The following is a 17,787-nucleotide window of genomic DNA, read 5'->3' on the forward strand; positions in this document are numbered from 1 at the left end:
CAAATATACATTGAGTGCCTACTATGCACTAGGTAGGCGCTGTGCAAGGTACTAGAGAACTTTCCATGAGCAACAGCTGACTCTGCCTCAGGAGCTTAAAACCTAGTGAAGGCAGACCCTGCTCAGATCATCACAGACGACAAGGGTCTATTTATCTCCCGGATCAAGTCCTCAGTAGACAGAGAGATATGCCATCCAGACCCTGCTTCGAGAAAGGACTCAGTGTTCCAGCTTTTGGGTGATGCTGTTGGCAGACAGTCTCAAAATAAGACTGGCCCCAGTCTAAGAAGAGAAAAAAACAAAACACAGACTCTTCAGGCAAGCATCCACTTGTCGCCCATCTCCCATAGGTCAGTGGTTCCTTGAGTCGCTTTCTGCCTCTCTGCAGCGGGAGGGAGGGCACAGAGAGAGGAATACTCAGGAAACAACTTCGTGCTGTGGAACACAACCCCACCACATTAATTTTTCCGGGGTTGTTAAGTTTCCTTCCAAACTAAAGGAAAAAAACCTAAAAATATCACCACTTTTGAGATCCATTTTGGAGTCAGGAATCTTTGAGATAATATTAATTATGATACTTAAAATCCTAAAGTTCCCTTGTCCTCAAAAATGTTGTGTTGACCCCAGTGTAGCCTCACCCTCCGTAGAGCTGTACACACGCAACAGGCGTTTCAAAGGCAAACCAATGTGCGCAGGTGCAGGGGCGGGGGAGCCCCATGCTGGAAGCAACGAGGCTCCTCTCTGCAGCAGAGACGGGGCTCCTGGCCCCTGGTCCCCGGTGCCTGCCCGGCCTAGGGCAGTGGAGTGCACCTGTGTCCAATCAGCTCCCCTGATACCCTGCGATATAACCTCCAGCAGGCCCCATCCTGCCAGAAACACCTCCTGCTGGAAGGGTAAAGCTTACAATGAATTCTATTCTCGATTGCATATTCATCCATTTATACTCATCACGGCCACTGGTTAACGACAGGAATCATAAATGAAACATGAATTAATAAGGAAGATATAATGATAATTATGGCCAAGGTGCCTTGGAATGCTCATCACCAGATCTGTCAGTTCCATCTACCTGGCCAAAATGCCTCTAGTTCTTAACATACCACTGTTAAAAAGAGAAAATTAGGCCATGAAAGTAATTTTTTGTCTATTTTATATCATTACACACAGATAGGTTTCAATAAGCTCGGTTCCCAAACTAAAGACCATTAAATTCACTTGTCATCTGGGGCTGGCAGTGGCATCTCTGGAAAACAAAGAGGCTCATGTTGGTGAAGGTCAGGGCAAGTAATTGTTGGAGAAAGCCCAGGCTGGACCCCTATTAACATCCATTACTTTAGTCTCTACCTGTCCTGCATGTGTCTGACTCCAGGGCCCAATCCAGTGGGTCTTTCCAGCATCACAAGCCCCATTAAGCGTATTAAATGCAAAATGAGGGGCTAAGTGTGTGATCTCAATAGCTGACATCAGCATTCTCTGGTGGCAGTGGGGCCAAGCGGATTAATAATGACCAAATGTCTTTGCCCATGACCCAGACACCTCTAGTAAAGCTCTGCTGTGTGCAGCAGGCTTTTAGCCACATTTAGGTGAGGGCTTCAAGGAATAGCAGATGGGTGACTTGTACACACTGATGCCGGGAGACAGATGTAAGGGAACAATCTCAGAATGCAGGATGGAGAACCAGGATTACAGGGGAGTCAGCAAAACAGAGGTGCCCTGGGAACAGAAGCCCCCAGGAACTCAGAAAAACTCCAGAGGCAGCTTTAGCCTTCCAAATTCAGAGAATAAGTGTCTAGATCAATCTTATCTAGATAGTAGGAGTCTGGGAGGCCCTGGTGACACCTGCACTATAAAGGATTTCCACTGAAATCAGGAAAGCATTGGAGAATATGGCCCAGGGCACAGCTCCATGAAATAAAGACAGCTGTGCAAGAGCAGTTCAGCCCCAGAGGGCCATTCTTCCCAGCCTGTGTGTGGCAGAGAATACTAGTGCTCCCCAGTGTTCGTTCTCCCCTTCTTTAGCAACCAATCTCAGATGTTAACTGGGGAACCAATGTGTTCAGCTAAAAAAAATACATTCCGAGTCTTCCCTGCAATGAGGTGTGGTCTTATGACTAAGTTCTTGCCAATGAAATGCAAGACGAGTGTGGTATGGAATACCCAGGAAGGCTGATTATGGGACCTAACTCAGCTGATCCTTCTGCTCTTCCATCCCTCCAACCCGCATCTCCTTAATATCTCTTTCTACAGGCCTGGAACTTGGGTGTATTGGCTGGAGCTCCAGCAGCCTTTTGTACCATGAGGTGACTTTGAGAATGAAAATCATGTGTTGAGGATAAGGAGCCTGGATATTTAATGACACTGTGGAGTTGCCATACAAACTCCAAACTTCCTGGCCCCAGGACGCTTTTATGTGAGAAAGAAATACCAGCCTCCTTGGATATTCCAAGAAATGAGAAGCATGTTCCATGCTCAGGGCTTTGCACTGGCTGGTACATCAGCCTGGAGCACTCTCTGCTCAGGTGTCAGTCTAGTTTGCTCCCTCACCAACTTCAACTCTCTGGCAGAAAAATACTAAGAACCTAAGGCACTAAGTCCTTCTCTGACCACCCTATATATGACGACATCCATGTCCTCAGTGGTCCAGAGAACTTATCACCATCTGTGACACTATCTGTCTTTTCCTTGTCCGTTTTCTTAGTATCTGTCTCCTTCCTCTAGAGCAGAAGCATCACAAGGGCAGGGGTTTGGGCGATTCTTTGCATTGCTGCACGTTCTGTGCCTAGAAGAATGGCAGAGAAGGCGCTCAGCAGAGATTTACTGAATGAAGGAATCGTGTAATCTGCTGGACAGGCTCTGTGGGCTCAATCATCCTGCCAAGCCCTGGCGAGGGGTCCATCAGATCCAAGAAGGATCACTGGGCACCCTCTCCTTCTGTGGTCACCAGGAACCAGGCTGGGACGAGGACTGCCTGTCTGCAGTGGGTGTGGCAGAGGAGAGGGGACAGGGCTCACTCTCCTGACTCTGGAGGCTTGCAAGGGGAGCAAAGCTAGCCCCCGGGCCCTTTTCTGGCCACTCACAGTTCAGCTGTGTGCAACCATGACTCGGGGGCCCTGCTCAGGGTTTATAACATGCTAACACAGCTATCGGGCCTTTGAGCCAAGTCTGTACTCCATGTACACCCAGCAGTCAGCCCTAAGAAATACTTGCTGTATGGGATACTGGGATGGGCGATTTTATGTGTCAATTTGGCGGGGCCAGGGTACCTGGATAGTTGGTCAAACATTATTGTAGATGTTGCTGTAAAGGTATTTTTCAGATGAAATGAACATCTTAATTGGTGGACTTTGAGTAAAGCAGATTATTCTCCATAATGTGGGTGGGCCTCATCTAATCAGTTGAAGGTCTTAAGAGCAAAAAGACCAACCTCCTCAGAGGAAGAGGGAATTCTTCAGCAGACCGCCTTTGGACTCAAACTGCAATTCTTCCCTAGATCTCAAGCCTTCCAGCCCACCCTGCAAATTTTAGACTTGCCAGCCTCCCCAGTCACAAGAGGCAATTCCTTAAAACAACTCTCTATGTACTCACATCCTATTGATCCTGTTTCTCTGAGGACCCTAATTCTAATACAGATGCCATTCTTCTTCCATATTCCAAGGAATACTGGGAGGCCTGGGATATCTGATGAGAATGCCCCACACAGACCATCAGCCTCACTAATAAAAATGAGTAAACAAATTAATGAATGTCTCCCAAGGAAGCAACACACACCTTGACTCACTGGATCAAAGGAAGAACACACGTGGACATTGCACACTACAACAGCGCAGGGCTCAGAGCATGGAGACAGAGTATGATGGCTTTATTTATTACTGAATGAACCAGACCTACAGACATAGAGGGGGTCCCTGGTCCCCCAGGGGGGCTTGAGCCGTTCAATTCCAGGACAGCAGAGAGATCTCACACTGGCAAGACAGCAGGTAGCACTTTTCCAGCACACTGGCCAAAGCCGATGCGGTAACCGTCCCCCTGGCAGTGCCCTAGAACAGAGGAGGACACGGGTCAGCCACGAAGCTGCTGGGCTCACTGGAACCAACACCCAAGTGGCTGCAATATCAGACAGCACACAGCTGGGCCCGAGGCAGGAAGGCACCATCAGAATGACCATCACATATTTTAAACAGAATAGCCCTCCCCAGAAGGTGGGCAGAGCCACAGGGCACTTGAGATGGAGCTCTGGGCCAACCCTGTGGTCAGGGGCCCTCGGAAGCACTGCAAGGATGGCTTGATGGCTTTCCTGACACGTGGTCAACTCTTCCCATGTGGGTTTGAGTTCAGATCCTAGGTGTGCTAATCAGTCTGAAGCCAGACTACGTGAGTTCAAAGCCTGGCTCCACCACTTACTGACTCCACGGCCTTGGGTCCCCTGAGAACTCAGTCTCCTCATCTGTGAAATGGATCTAACGATAGCATCCACTGCGTGGGACTGTTGCAAAGATGATATGAGAGAACTCCAAGAACAGTGCCTGGCCCATGGTAAATGTTCACTGAGTGCCAGCTCTCACAACAATTATAAGCTGGGTGACTGGGGGCAACGTGTTTAACCTCTGAGCTCCGCCTCATCATCTGCAAATGGGAATAATAATCCTTATCTCCCAGGCTCGTGAGGATTAGATGAAAGATTTGGGTGAAGCCCCCAGCATGACATCTCTCACAGAGGAGCTGTTCAACAATTGTTAGTGTCCTTCATTCATTTCCATCTCAACAAAAGTGATGGAAAGGTAGAGAGGAGGAGCTTGTCCCTGTCTTTGAGGAGGGTCCACATAGTGGGAGCAGTTGGTCTCAACAAGAGTTAGAGAAGAAATGTCTCCAAGGTGCTGGGAGAGCAACATGGAGGAGACAGGAGAGAAAGGAAGGGACGTCCGAGCTGGGACTTGACAGGTGGGTAGGAGTTCACCAGGGAGGACACAATGAAAAGGGCATTCAGACAGAGGGAACAGCATGTGCAAAGGCATGGAGACCCAGGCAAGACATGCATTTACTGCATTTGTTCAGTGAAGCTGTCATGCAGGGTACCCTGAGAAGCCATTAAGGAGTTTGAACCTGATCCTGAGGGCACTGAGGTGTCACAGAGGAGTGTTCAATAAGACAGTGAAAGCTATGTTTTACAGCTATACTTTAAAGAGAGCTCTCTCTGGTGGCCCCGGTGAGAAGACAGATGGAAAACACATAGGCTTATCAGTGTCGGATGCTTCTCAAGGGCCCTGGGCCACGTGGAAGCTGGTTGAGGTGATGGCCAGGGCAGTGCTGAGGCAAGGGTGACCAGGCCCACCATGGACACGAGGGACACTGCAGGGGAAGGGATGCCCATGACCTTGAGTTACATGAAAATGCCACCAGAGGGCCAGCCCCGATTGCCTAGTGGTTAAGTTCGGTTGCTCCGCTTTGGCGGCCCGGATTCAGTTCCTGGATGGGGACCTACACCACTCGTCTGTCAGTGGCCATGCTGTGGTGGCAGCTCACATACAAAAAGAGGAAGATTGGCAGAGGATGTTAGCTCAGTGTGAATCTTCCTCAACAGCAAAAATAATACCACCAGACTCCCTTATCTGCCGGAGACAAGCCCTAAATCTGAAGCAATGCCTTCTGTTACCCACTGTGAAGAGGAAAAAACAATGAGATGCAAGACTCCAGCAACCAAGAGAAAAAAAATCAAAGCTCACTACTGAGAAGACTCGCAGCCACGAGAACACTGAGACCAAAGGCAGATTTGTGAGATAAGGTCAGTGACATCTCAACAAGCCCTCCCAGTCAGCAGAGGGACAGGCTGTCTTGGGGGCCCTCACAGCACCCCCATCTCAGCAGCAGCTTACTCCACCCGTCCCCTTCCTCCTCTCCCCCACCTGCTCAGTCATCTGACTGGTCCTGCTCAGGCTGCTCTGACCACCGGCCTTCTGTGGGAAGGCAGCAGCTTGGACACCACAGCAACATCCCCAAACCAGCCCCTCACCCTCCCTGGCATTGCCAAGGTGCATTCCTGTGCCCGGGGCACTGACTCTCAACACTCAGGGTCACCCTGGGTCCAGAGCAACATCCTTGTCTATTCTGTTGCTTGGTTTCATTATTTTTCTGTCAGTCACTTTTGAATCCCAATGCTCAGAAACATCCATAACCCTGGGCAGAAAAACCCTATTAAAGCAAAACCTGGCAGAAATTCATTAATCTATCAAAACGACTAACTCAGAGCTGTAGCATTTTTATAATAATTATATTATTATTATTATTATTATTATTGAGGAACATTAGCCCTGAGCTAACATCTGCCACCAATCCTCTTTTTGCTGAGGAAGACTGGCCGTGAGCTAACATCGTGACCATCTTCCTCTACTTTATATGTGGGACGCCTGCCACCGCATGGCTTGACAAGCAGTGCTATGTCCGCACCCGGGATCTGAACCCGTGAACCCCGGGCCGCCAAAGTGGAACGTGCGAACTTAACCGCTGCACCACCGGGCCGGCCCCTGCAGCATTTTTTAAGAGCCTCCTTTCCAGCATACTGCAAACACTGATGGGGTGTCCTCTTCCTCCCCCACAACACTGGGTGCTCTATCTCTCACTACTGCTCCTTCCTGCCCTGGAGTTACAATGGTGTCACCACTGCACCTGCCTACTTCCTGAGTACAGACTCAGGATTACATCATCTCACTTCCCAACCAGCCATCCTGGTAGGTAAACCTGGCCGCTGTTTCCTCATTTACAGCTGGCAAGGCAGATGGCCTAGACAGGGTTTCTCAACCTCAGCACTAGTGACATCTTGGGCCAGATGATTCTTTCTCATGAGGGCCTGTCCTGTGCACTGTAGGATGTTTAGCAGCATCCCTGGTCACCACTGAGGGACAGGCAAAATTGTCTCCAGGTATGGCCAAGTGTCCCCTGAGGGTCAAACCCGCTCTGTTTGAGACCTCTGGCCAAGAGGGTGAAGGGAGCTGTCCCCCTGCACCCAGCTGAGCAGGGGCTCCAGACTCTGCTCTCCAGGCTCGGGAGGAGAAGCTAGGGGACAGGTGCATTCATGCGGGGACAGAGAGTCCCGAGAGGTCAGAACACGAGGAAAGTCTGCACCCAAGTCAGAGCATGTCACTGAGCCCTGGAGAAAGGGGAGAGCCAGCTCCTAGCCTCTTAGGTTGGGCTCCATCAGCTACGGAAACGGAAAGTACAAGTGTACCCACCTCCTCTGGAATATCAGCCCCACCGTCCTGATGTCACTGCCCTTTTCCTGGAAACTGACCTTCACCCTACTCCCCACTCCATCCCACCAATGGGAATGAGAATCCAGAGCTACAGCCCAGTTTCCAGCTTCCCAGACTGCCACACCTGCAAACACATCAGGGCGCACACCCTCACCTCACAGGGGGAGGAGACCTCAAGGCCAGAGACATGGGGCGAGACCCAGGTGAGTCAGTGGCAGAGCCAAGCCTGAAACCAGGGGTTTCTGTGCCACCAGAGCTTCAGGGGAGTCCCAACTGTACAATGTCACTAAACAAACTAAAGGAAATGATCTGGGATCATTTGGGGAGGTGAAGGTGGTGGGCTTTGCATCCCAAAGGACTTGATTGCATTCCAAGGATACCACCTGCTAGCTGTGTGACTCTGGTCCAGCTACTTAACATCTCTGAACCTCCAATGGTTCATCTATAAATCAGAAAATAGTACCATGGGAATTAAATGTGACAATGCATATAAAGTGATGTGCACAGTACCTAGCACACAGCAAGCACACAGTAAATTGCTACTGCTGTGTTACTATTATCTTTATTGTGGTTTTTTTGCGTTTTTTTGCGTTGAGTTAAAAATTACCGGTCAGTAGGTTTAGGTTAGACTTCTGGTTCAAGGTGGGGATCTGATTCCACACATTAACTCTTTCTTTCTCTTATACTCCTATGGAAATGGTCAAAGAAATATAAATACAAGCGAAAAGTCTGTAACAATACTAAACACAAGGAAGGAGATCCTAGAAAGATGGAACTGGTGCTGGGCGTGAGAAGACATGGAGGATTAAGAGCAGGGGGAGGGGCTGGAGGGCCTCCAGGCACCAAGAACAGCAGGTACGAATACCCAGAAGTGGCAGGAAGCTCTGTGTCCTGTAGATGGAGGAGGACTCCCTGCCCAAAAGGTTGGCCAAGGTTGGAGCACAAGAATAGATACCATTCATTGGGATAGGGGGCAGGGAGGGTGAGCAGGAGTTGAGAGAAAACAGAGACCCACAGCCTGAGCCTTTGGGGCCCCAAAGGGGTAGTGTGGCTGAATTAATGGGGCCAAGACCCCTCCCACAGCCACATGGGCCACTGTCCACGGTCCTGGATGAGAAGGCTCGCTGCTTCTATGCCCTGGGACTCCTGACCAGCCTTGCCCAGGAATTCTGAACCAGGCAAGGGAAGCAGTGATGGTGGGGAGAAAAAAGGGAGGAGATCTGATGGAAGATGCCACCACTGAGAGACTGCAGAAGAAAAGGGGAGATTTTTGTTTGGATATTGTTTCCAAATAATTTCAGATACCAAGAAGAAGCCACAACTACCGACAGCTACCAATATATCAACTATCAGAAGGAGAGCGAGAAATGCACGTATGGAGCAGTGCTGAGCAGTGTAAATGTCTCTGAGAACAAACACATTCTTGCAGGTCCCAAGCTGAACACCAGATGGGGAGAGAGTGAGACTGGGGGACGGGTGGGTTACATCAGAGTGCTCAGAGATTTTTGTTGGTGTTGTTTGTTTGTTTATGTCACCTTCTCTTACTGAAGATTTTGAGGTTTTTGGACTCTCAGAAATGAGAATCGCAATGCACCACAGAGAGACGAGATGACCTGATGGTTTAGGGGCAGGCACTCTGGAGCCCAACCTCCTGGGTTCAAATTCTGGCCTCCACCATTTATCACCTATGAAATCCTGGGTAAATACGAATCTTTCTGGGCCTCGGTCTCCAGATTTGAAAATTGGGGATAATAGAGAACCTTCCTTGTAAGGAATATAAAATGTATTACGTGTAAAGCACTTAGAACAATGTCTCAGAATAGAAAGTGCTGCATGTGTCGGCTGAGGTCAGTACCTCTGAAAGTTCTATCACATTTCCAATGGTTAGAAATTGATCTGAATAGTCACCAACGAGGAGAGAGCAGGGAGATGATATGGTGGCATCTGAGCAGGTACAGTCAGAGAAGCAAGACAGCCAGGAAAGAGCTGCAGAAACAAGTGTGGCTTTCAGCAGGAAGGCGACTCAGCAGGGCCAAGTGCCCAGAGAGGTCATGGAAAGTGAGGGCGCAGCACTCCACCAACTCTGGTTACCTCACTGAAGGTCACACAGCTGACGTATGGACTCCATCTGGCCGTTTCCCCACTAACCCTCTCCTTCTCACAGGTAAGCAGAGCTCAAATCTCACTCAGAGTTTTCAGTCATCCCCTTCAGTATGAAATCTCTCTTTTTTCTGTTTATTAATATAATTTATGGCTCTTCTATTGCCAACTTACAATTCTTCATTCTTGTTCCAGGGGATTCCACCAGACTATTCCCATTTCCCTCTTCACTTGCCAACATGTGCTTCTTCAGATCCAAGGAATTGCCTTTCCCTGAATGTCTCTGCCTGGCCTCCATAAATCCTTCTGGAGCAAGGCATTGTATAAACAAACAAACAAGTAAGTGGCTCTCACAGCATCTCAGCTCCTTTCTCCTACCTTCTCTGGTTCAAACACCAAGAACACACGTGAATCTCATCTGCCCAAGTTATCAGTCTGCTTTCTTCCAGGCCCCAGACAGCTGCTAAGTATAGAACGGCTTAGTTGGGGCCTACATTACAGTGACAACAGAGAGCTCAAGCCACAGTTTTCTCCTCAGCCATCCCATCTCCTTCCTTCCTTTCCTCAAACCAAAACTTCAGAAAGTGCTTTCCCTCAATCGATAGAAGCATGACTTAGGGCCTGCAGTAGGTCTGACAAGCACTGCAGAAACACTGAAAGCAAAACTAGCAAGAGAATCAGAAGGCCTGAACTGCATCCTGGCTTCATCAGTGTGTGACTTTCAGCAAGTAACCTACCTTCTACCAACCGAAGCTTTTTACTCTGTAAAATCAGGGCAATGAGACCCTACCCAGGGGCCATTGTGAGTATAAAATAAAGTAACGGAAGTGGACATGCCTACAACATGGTTGGCCCCTAGCAGATATTCAGTAAATATTAGTCAAATTGGGATTAGAAAGGGTATGATGAGGCTGCAGAAATGGCAGGGGCAAAATGGGTACTTATTGATTAATTCTGGGTATCCTTTGCTGCTGTCTTGAGCTCTGCCTACATCTTCTCTACCAAATCCACTTTGTTTAATCAACCAACTAACAATCACGCTGAGCACCCACTATGTGACTGGCACACAGTCAGACTGCAGAGGGATGTAAGGCCTGAATCCTGCCCTCCAAAAGCTCTGTGATAGGCTGAATGATGGCCCCCAAAGATATCAGGTCCTAACCCCTGAACCTGCGAATGTGATCTTATATGGTAAAGCTTCTGCAGATGTGACCAAATTAGGGATCTTCAGATGAGGAGATGATCTGGGTGGACCCTAAATGCCATCACAAGCGTGTCATAAGAGAGAGGCAGAGGGGGATTAGACAGACAGAAGGAGGAACAATGTGAAGATGGAGGCAGAGATTGGAGTGATGTGGCCACAAGTCAAAGAATGCCAGCAGCCACCAGAAGGTGGAAGAGGCAAGGAATGGATCCTCCCCTAGAGCCTCTGGACGGAGTGTGGCCCTTCCCACACTGGAGTTCAGATTTCTGCCCTCTAGAATTGTGAGAGAATAAATTTCTGTTGTTTTAAGCCAGCATGTTTGGGGTTATTTGTTACATGCACCACAGGAAACCAATACAAGCCCTTAGTCAAGCATGAAGACAGCCACGCATACAATTAACCAGGATTCGGTGTTCTAAGTGAGTTGCTAGTGGAGAAGACAGGCGAACTGATTCTACCTGAGTGACCAGAGAAGGCACTATTTGGGCTGACCCAGAGTTAAGTCCAGAGGTATGCAGGCAGCGGAGAAGGCAGGGTTATGTACTAGAATGAGGCTCAGTGGTATGGCCGAATAGGATGAGGCAAGAGTGTGAGGCAACAGGGAGCCGTGAGAAGATGTTGAGCAGAAAAGGAACAGCAGGAAAGCAGACCTGAAGGATGATTTTCCAGGTACCATGAGCAGGATGATTGCAGGGGGCTGAGGCAAAAGCTGTTCTAACAATCCAGGCATGGTAGGATGGTGGTGTGGAGCAGGACAGCTGCACAGACATGGGAGGATGCTTTAAAAGGATGCTCAGCAGGCTGTGCAGATGAAATAGGTCCAAGGTTCCACCCTGCACAGCAGATAGTCAGTGGTACCAAGACAGGGTCACGGAAGCAGGGGTGACAATAAGACATACAAGAGGAGATTTGCGGTCAGCAGGGAGAGAGCAGGACATGGAATGTGAGTGCAGAAGACAGGTGCTCCCTTGCCCTTAGAGGGTAGACAGGTACCACTGATTCATACAGTTCATGTAGGGACCCCCATTAAGAGGGGCTCAAGATTCTGGGCCTTCTAAAAAGTAGGGTCTAAAAACAGCAATGACAATAAAGTGGTTGGGTTCGGCACGCTCCAACTTTAGCGGCCCGGGTTCACACATTCCGATCCCAGGCGCAGACCTACACCATTTGTCAGCCATGCTGTGGCAGCATCCCACATTCAAAAAATGGAGGAAGATTGACACAGATGTTAGCTCAGGGTGAATCTTCCTCAGCAAATAAAAAATAAAAATAGGGGGCTGGCCTGGTGGTGTAGTGGTTAAGTTTGCGTGCTCCAGTTCAGTGGCCTGGTTTCACAGGTTCAGATCCTGAGCGTGGACCTACACACCTCTTGTGAAGCCATCTTGTGGTAGCATCCCACATACAAAGTAGAGGAAGATTGGCACAGATGTTAGCTCAGTGACAATCTTCCTTACCAAAAAATAAAAAATAAAATTTAAAGAAAGAAAACAAGATTGTCATCAATTTTAAGTGCTCACAAGGTAACATACACTCTATTAGGCACTTTAGACAGTATCAAAGAATCGGGGTTCTGAAGATAAGCTGCCTAGATGGGAAACTTGATTTCATTACTTACTGGCTGCAAGATCCTGGGCAAGCATTTAAGCCCACTTGGCCTGTTTTCTCATCTGTAAAATGGTGCAGTAGTGAAAACTGGAATATAATTCCAGAAGTTCAGAGATGGCATTTGTCTTGTTCACCACTGGAAACCCTCTACGGGACCCATAGGAGGAGCTCAGGAAATGTTTACTGAAGGAATCCACTGGTTCATCTCAGCCTTACCACTACACTGCGAGGTTAAGTATTGCACCATTAACTCCATTTTAAAGAAGAAGAAACTGAGTCTCAGAAAGGTTAAATAACTTGATGAAGGTCACACAGCTGGTGGGGGATCTGGGAGTCTAACTTGAGTCTATCTGACTCAAGAGAGGGCTACCGACTGTTAAGGTCCCTTCCTCTCCAGCAATAATATGTGGTAGGCAAAGTGGTCCCCCAAAGGTGTAAGGGGTGCCCTAGCCTCCTCGGAATGGGCTGCTGGGAAACCTCAGTCACTAAGTCAGCCCAGTCATAGGACACAGGGTCTCTGCACTAGAACAAAGGGAAGCTGCCACTATTTTATAATTTCACCCAGGGAGAAGGAGACAAAGCAGGACTTCCGTGATCTTTTTGGTCCGGGGAGACTCAGATTTAAAGTCCCCGGTGGCCAAGGCCGTGGTGAAGGACAGAACAAGCAGACACAGACCTGGAAATGCCAAAGTGGGGATGATTTAGGACAGACGGCTTCATGGCCAGATGGAAGCCGCACAGGTGGAAGAGTGCACAGCAGGCAAGGAGAAGACGATGCCCACAGGGTTTGGCCCTCCTCACCTGTTATGATGACTTCATCCCCGTCCAGCAAAAACGTCCTGGTATGTCCATTCCCCAGCTCTATGACTTTTGTTCCCTTCCAGGACAGCTCCAACATGGAGCCAAAGCTTTCTGGCTCCTTTGTAAAAGGAAAGGGAGGAAAGTATCATACGTATTTATGTGTTGGTGAGCTCCGAGTGCTTAGCAAGGCCTGGGAGCCCCGGTTGGGGGCAGGGGAGCTTCATGCCCCTCAGAGACCCTGCCTTGGTGAGACCACTGCAGAAATGCTGTCGATGCTCTGTACCCTGCCCCTGTTCACTTTGTCAGGACTTGGGGAATGTCAGACCAGCATGGCCAGGTCCCTCTGCCAGGCCCCTGCCACTCCAGAGGATGCAGTTTACCCAGATACTGATGGGCCTGACCCCCTCCCACTGAGAAGAGATTTCCCATCGAACAAGAGGCTGCAGTCAGGACCTTGCAGGAAGTGAGTGACACATGTGCCACCCCAAAGTCATCCTCTCTTAAGGTTCTGAGACTACCATGGGCTTTCAGTGGCACGAGGTGGTAGGGAGGAAGGGCCTTAGCAGTGGCACCATCTCATTCTGGGAGAGTGCAGTGTCAGACGGTGACAACGAGATACTATGGTCGTTTCCTGACTCTCCCCCACACATCATTCTGACCCTCCTCTAAGTAGACAGTCATAGCCTCCCATTCTTACACCAGTATCTTTAACTCTGAATTTGGAAAAGAAGCCTGTTCTGCACCCAGAGATGGATGAACCCATGAGTAGGAGAGAGTTGGAAGATATCCCCACCTCAGGCTGGACTCCCTTCTCGAAGGTGAGCTGAGGGCCCTGTGGTCTGGGTGGGGAGCAGGCATGCACTACATGGGCGGTTCCCAAGGCAATCGGGTACTCACCGGCCCGCTGATGGTTCCAGAAGCCAAGAGGTCCCCGGGCCGCAGATTACAGCCATTGACAGAGTGGTGAGCAAGCTGCTGCAGCATTGTCCAGTACATGTACTGAGGGCAAGGGACACAGAGGTGGGGACGAGTAGTGGTGGCCTTGTCCCTGTCTCCCTAAGGCAGCTCACACAGCTTGCCCTGCTCACAATAGCCTTCCTTGAGCTTTCTCCCAGGCTCCCCCAGCTGGCTCTCCCAGGTCCCGTAATAGCAACAACAAGCTATCCCCCTGCAGTTACCCAGGGACCTTCCCCCACCTCTCTCCCAGCCCCTCTGCTCCTTCCAGCCCTCCCCTACCACACCTTCTCCAAGAAGCACTCCCTGAGCAGCTGACCTCATTGCTCAGACACTCGATCTGCAACATGCACATCTGTCCATAATTATACTCTGCCCAGCGAATACCCTTGAGTCCTAAGTTGACATGGTTCCAGTCCTCATCATAGCATAGCCTTCTCATGAGCAAAGACCTCAGTTGCATTCTCCCACCCTGGGCCTTGGAACAGACATTGGGCAATGGATCCGAATGATTCAAACAGGACGTCAGAGCAGGCCAAGGAATGAAGGAGCACTAAGGGAGGTCAGGCTATGGGGACAGGGGACAAGGCCCACGTGCCCAGGGAGAGGCCCAGACGAACGCACGCCAGCGCCTCTCCAAGTCCACAGCTTCTTACATCGGCACTCCCAGAGCTACACGCCCAGGTGAAGGAAAACTTAAAAGTGGATTCTTGCCCAAGAGCCCACTCAAGGAGACCCCTTTATTTCTTCTTACTAGCCTAAGAAACCCAGAACAATGTTGAATTAGAGGAAAACTAGAGGAAATAGGAATACATTGATTCAGAGGATGTTCGAATGGTCAATAAACACATCAAAACATGCCCATTTGCATTAGTCATTAGGGAAATGCAAACTGAAATCACGATCCCCCAGAACAGTTAAAACAAAAAAGCAAACACCACCATGTGTTGACCAGCATGTAAAGCAGCCAAGCAGCCGAAATGCTTATACACTGCTAGTGGGAGTATAAATTGCTACAACACCTTTGGAAGTACTCCTAGGCTGAGCATATACATATATATACTCTATGACCCAGTGATTCTCTTCCTGGATATCCAGCCAATAGCCATATGCACCAACAAACATGGGCTAGAATGTTTACAGTAACTCTATAATAGCCAAAAAATGAACACAAGCCAAATGTCCATCAAGAGTAGAATGAATAAATCAGCTGTGGAGTATTTATACAATGGAGCACAATACAGCAGCGAGAAAAATGAACTGCCACTACAACCAGAGACATAGCTGAATCTCACAAACAGAATGTTAAAACAAGAGAAGCTACACAGAAAAGAATAGGTACTGTATGATCTCACTTCTATAAAACTGAAAAACAGAAAAAATTAATGTATGGTAATAGAAGTCAGGAGAGAGGTGACACTTGGAGAAAGTGATGAAGTGACTAGAAGGGGGCATCAGCAGGTGGCTGAGGTCCTGGAAATATCTCATTTTTTGATCTGGGTGCTGGTTGCACAGGGATGTTGACTTTGTGAAAATTTATCAAGCTCTACACTTATAATTTGTGCATTTTCATCTATGGGTGTTTGAATTAAAAGTACACTTAAAAAATATAAGTCACTCTGATCAATCCAGCCCCTGGCAGGACAGGAAAAGCCAGAGGCTAGACCCTTAAAGGGAAATCTATTATTCCCTAAGAAAAGCACTGGCCATGTCTATGCAGCCTTGATCTGGAGGGGTCTCTCACCTCATGGTGTCTTTGGGAAGGAACAGGGCATGGAAGTTCCAGGCCCCCATGCTGACCCACCAGCATATCCCACAATGAATGCTACTCCCCTGTTCCTGCCAGGAAGAAAAATCTCCCTCTTTCCCTCACTTCCAAGCAGTTTGCCTAGCTTCAAAGCTTACCTTAAAATTGGACCTGCATATGGTAGCCGGCTGGCTCATTCCTTCTCCTGTTGGAAAGACAAGTAACACTGACAAAGAGACTTAAAACCATATCAAGGAGGAAAGAAAACCCAACCTGTAAGGTGAATTGTTTTGTGGCCTAAGCTTCCAACATGATTTCACTCAGAGTACATGAAACAACAAGCTCACAGGTCATCAGAACTGGGAGACTTCCACAGAAATGATCTAGTCCAGGGGTGGCAAACAGATGCACACAAGCCACCACTTTCTCCTCCCACACTCATGGCAGACAGCATGAATTGATTATAGCACTTGTTTCTACTGAATTCAAATGTAGCCTCAGAATCCTTCTTAACACAATGATCCTGGCAGCCAATAATCAACTAAAGATAGTGCACAAGTTGAAACCTATTTGCCATACCCACAGGAGCCCTTTGCACAACTGGGGCCATCTGTCCCCTGCCAAACTCCTCCAATGATGGGCCGTGTGCTCCTTCACAATTTATTTCAACAATATTTATTAAACACTCACTACTTGCAAGGCACCAGGCCACTGCTGTACCATTTCTGAACAGTGCTAATAATTAGAAATCTCTTCTCCCCCAGAATTGGCCTCTCCACTTTGGCCCTGGCTTCCCCTCTGAGGCTGCACAGAAAAGGTGTGCTCCTTGGCCCCATATAAGCTCAGGGACCCCAAGACTGCTCCTGCCCATATGCTTTCACTCAGATCCCCACTCAGAACATCAGAACTCCACATTCAGGACTAGAGCGGGGAGGAGGCCTTAGAAACATCCCTGCACTTAGTCCTCCTTCTTTTAAGTCTTTCTACATCTCTGGATACTGCACTTTCTCGATAATCTTGTCCCTTTCCCAATAGTGCACAACCCTAGATGCTTCCAGGTTTCCAGGCAGGAGGAAAACAAGACAGAAATGGAGCTCCAAAGAGGCATTTGTGAGTATGAGGACACTAGCCTAGAACTTAGGACACTTGGTTAAAGTCTCAGCCTTGCCATTAGCAAGCTAAGTGACTCAGGATGAATCCCTTTTCCTCTTTGAGCCTCAGTTTCCCAAGCTGTAACATGAAAGAGTGGGGCCAGCACAGTTTTCCAGAGGGCACGATGGCAGCTATGAGGCTCTTTCTCACAGCCCTTTCCCCTATGGAGCGTCCTGCTCCCATGGGAGACAGCTCCTTCCTCCTTCTGGAGGACACTGAGCCTGCTTCCAGGAATCACCTCCATGAAGGGCCAAGACGCTGGAAGTGGCAGTGAGAAAGCCACAGCAGAGCCTGATGTATAGACAGGACAAAAGGAGGAGAGAAGTCCAGGAAGGAAAGAGACTTGGCCAGAGTGCAGCGCAGGGGCATCTGTGTGGCCCCCAGGCAAACCACTCCCTAGCCCTGAGGGTCCCCATCAGGAATGGAAAGTGACACCTGACTCTTCCTAGACACAGGTGCTGCTCTGGACCTTTACGCGAGTCGACTTCCTTAACCCTCACAACTGTGCCATGACATCAATGTCATCATTATCCCATTTTACAGACGATCAACTAGGGCACAGACAGGTTCAGTAACTTGCCCGAAGTCCTAAAGCTGGGCAAGGGCAGAGCCAAGACTTGAACCCCAGCCATAGCCTGCAGAGCCAGGCTCTTTATCACTAATGCTCCACCGGCCTATTAACTGATGAGCTAAGCAGCCTCCGGGGGATGTGGGCCCTGTCTGCAAGGCTCTCAGAGCTGACCCACGGTAGGGTAGTGGGGACTGGGAGTGCCGGCTCTCTGTGGCCCCAGAGGGCAGCACCAGGCTTCCTGTGGGCAGGTCCACAAAGACAGGCTTTCCAACAGGCCCTGGGTGAAATGTGCCACCCAGGAGGTGAGGGGTCGGTGGTGGCATGTGAGCAAAGGCTGGGTAGACCCTGGGTGGGGAGGCTGGAGAGGCCATTCAAGCACAGGATCCATCCAGAGGTGCCCACTCTATGC

The 17,787-nt window shown here is 49.1% G+C and overlaps 2 protein-coding genes across 5 annotated transcripts in view; one reads left to right on the top strand and one right to left on the bottom strand.

The window, feature by feature from the left end:
* The window catches only part of CTXND1 (cortexin domain containing 1), a 74,807-nt gene extending 63,950 nt beyond the window's left edge, over nucleotides 1–10,857 (top strand). For all 3 annotated transcript variants that reach the window (XR_011424829.1, XR_011424831.1, XR_011424832.1), the window contains one exon: nucleotides 9,540–10,857. The gene's annotated coding sequence lies outside the window, so the exon portion shown is untranslated. The remainder of the gene's footprint in view (nucleotides 1–9,539) is intronic.
* Nucleotides 3,843–17,787, bottom strand: part of FAH (fumarylacetoacetate hydrolase) — a 35,475-nt gene continuing 21,530 nt past the window's right edge. The window contains exons 11-14 of one of the 2 annotated variants that reach the window (XM_001487834.6): nucleotides 15,814–15,860; nucleotides 13,852–13,953; nucleotides 12,955–13,072; nucleotides 3,843–4,037 (exon numbers count right to left, since the gene is read on the bottom strand). In XM_001487834.6, the coding sequence (XP_001487884.1) occupies nucleotides 3,958–4,037; nucleotides 12,955–13,072; nucleotides 13,852–13,953; nucleotides 15,814–15,860 (347 nt within the window). In that variant the 3' untranslated portion in view covers nucleotides 3,843–3,957. The remainder of the gene's footprint in view (nucleotides 4,038–12,954; nucleotides 13,073–13,851; nucleotides 13,954–15,813; nucleotides 15,861–17,787) is intronic. The other variant, XM_014733863.3, reaches the window with a different exon arrangement.

The sequence above is a fragment of the Equus caballus genome, chromosome 1 (assembly GCF_041296265.1).
Source record: "Equus caballus isolate H_3958 breed thoroughbred chromosome 1, TB-T2T, whole genome shotgun sequence".
Lineage (NCBI taxonomy): Eukaryota > Metazoa > Chordata > Mammalia > Perissodactyla > Equidae > Equus > Equus caballus.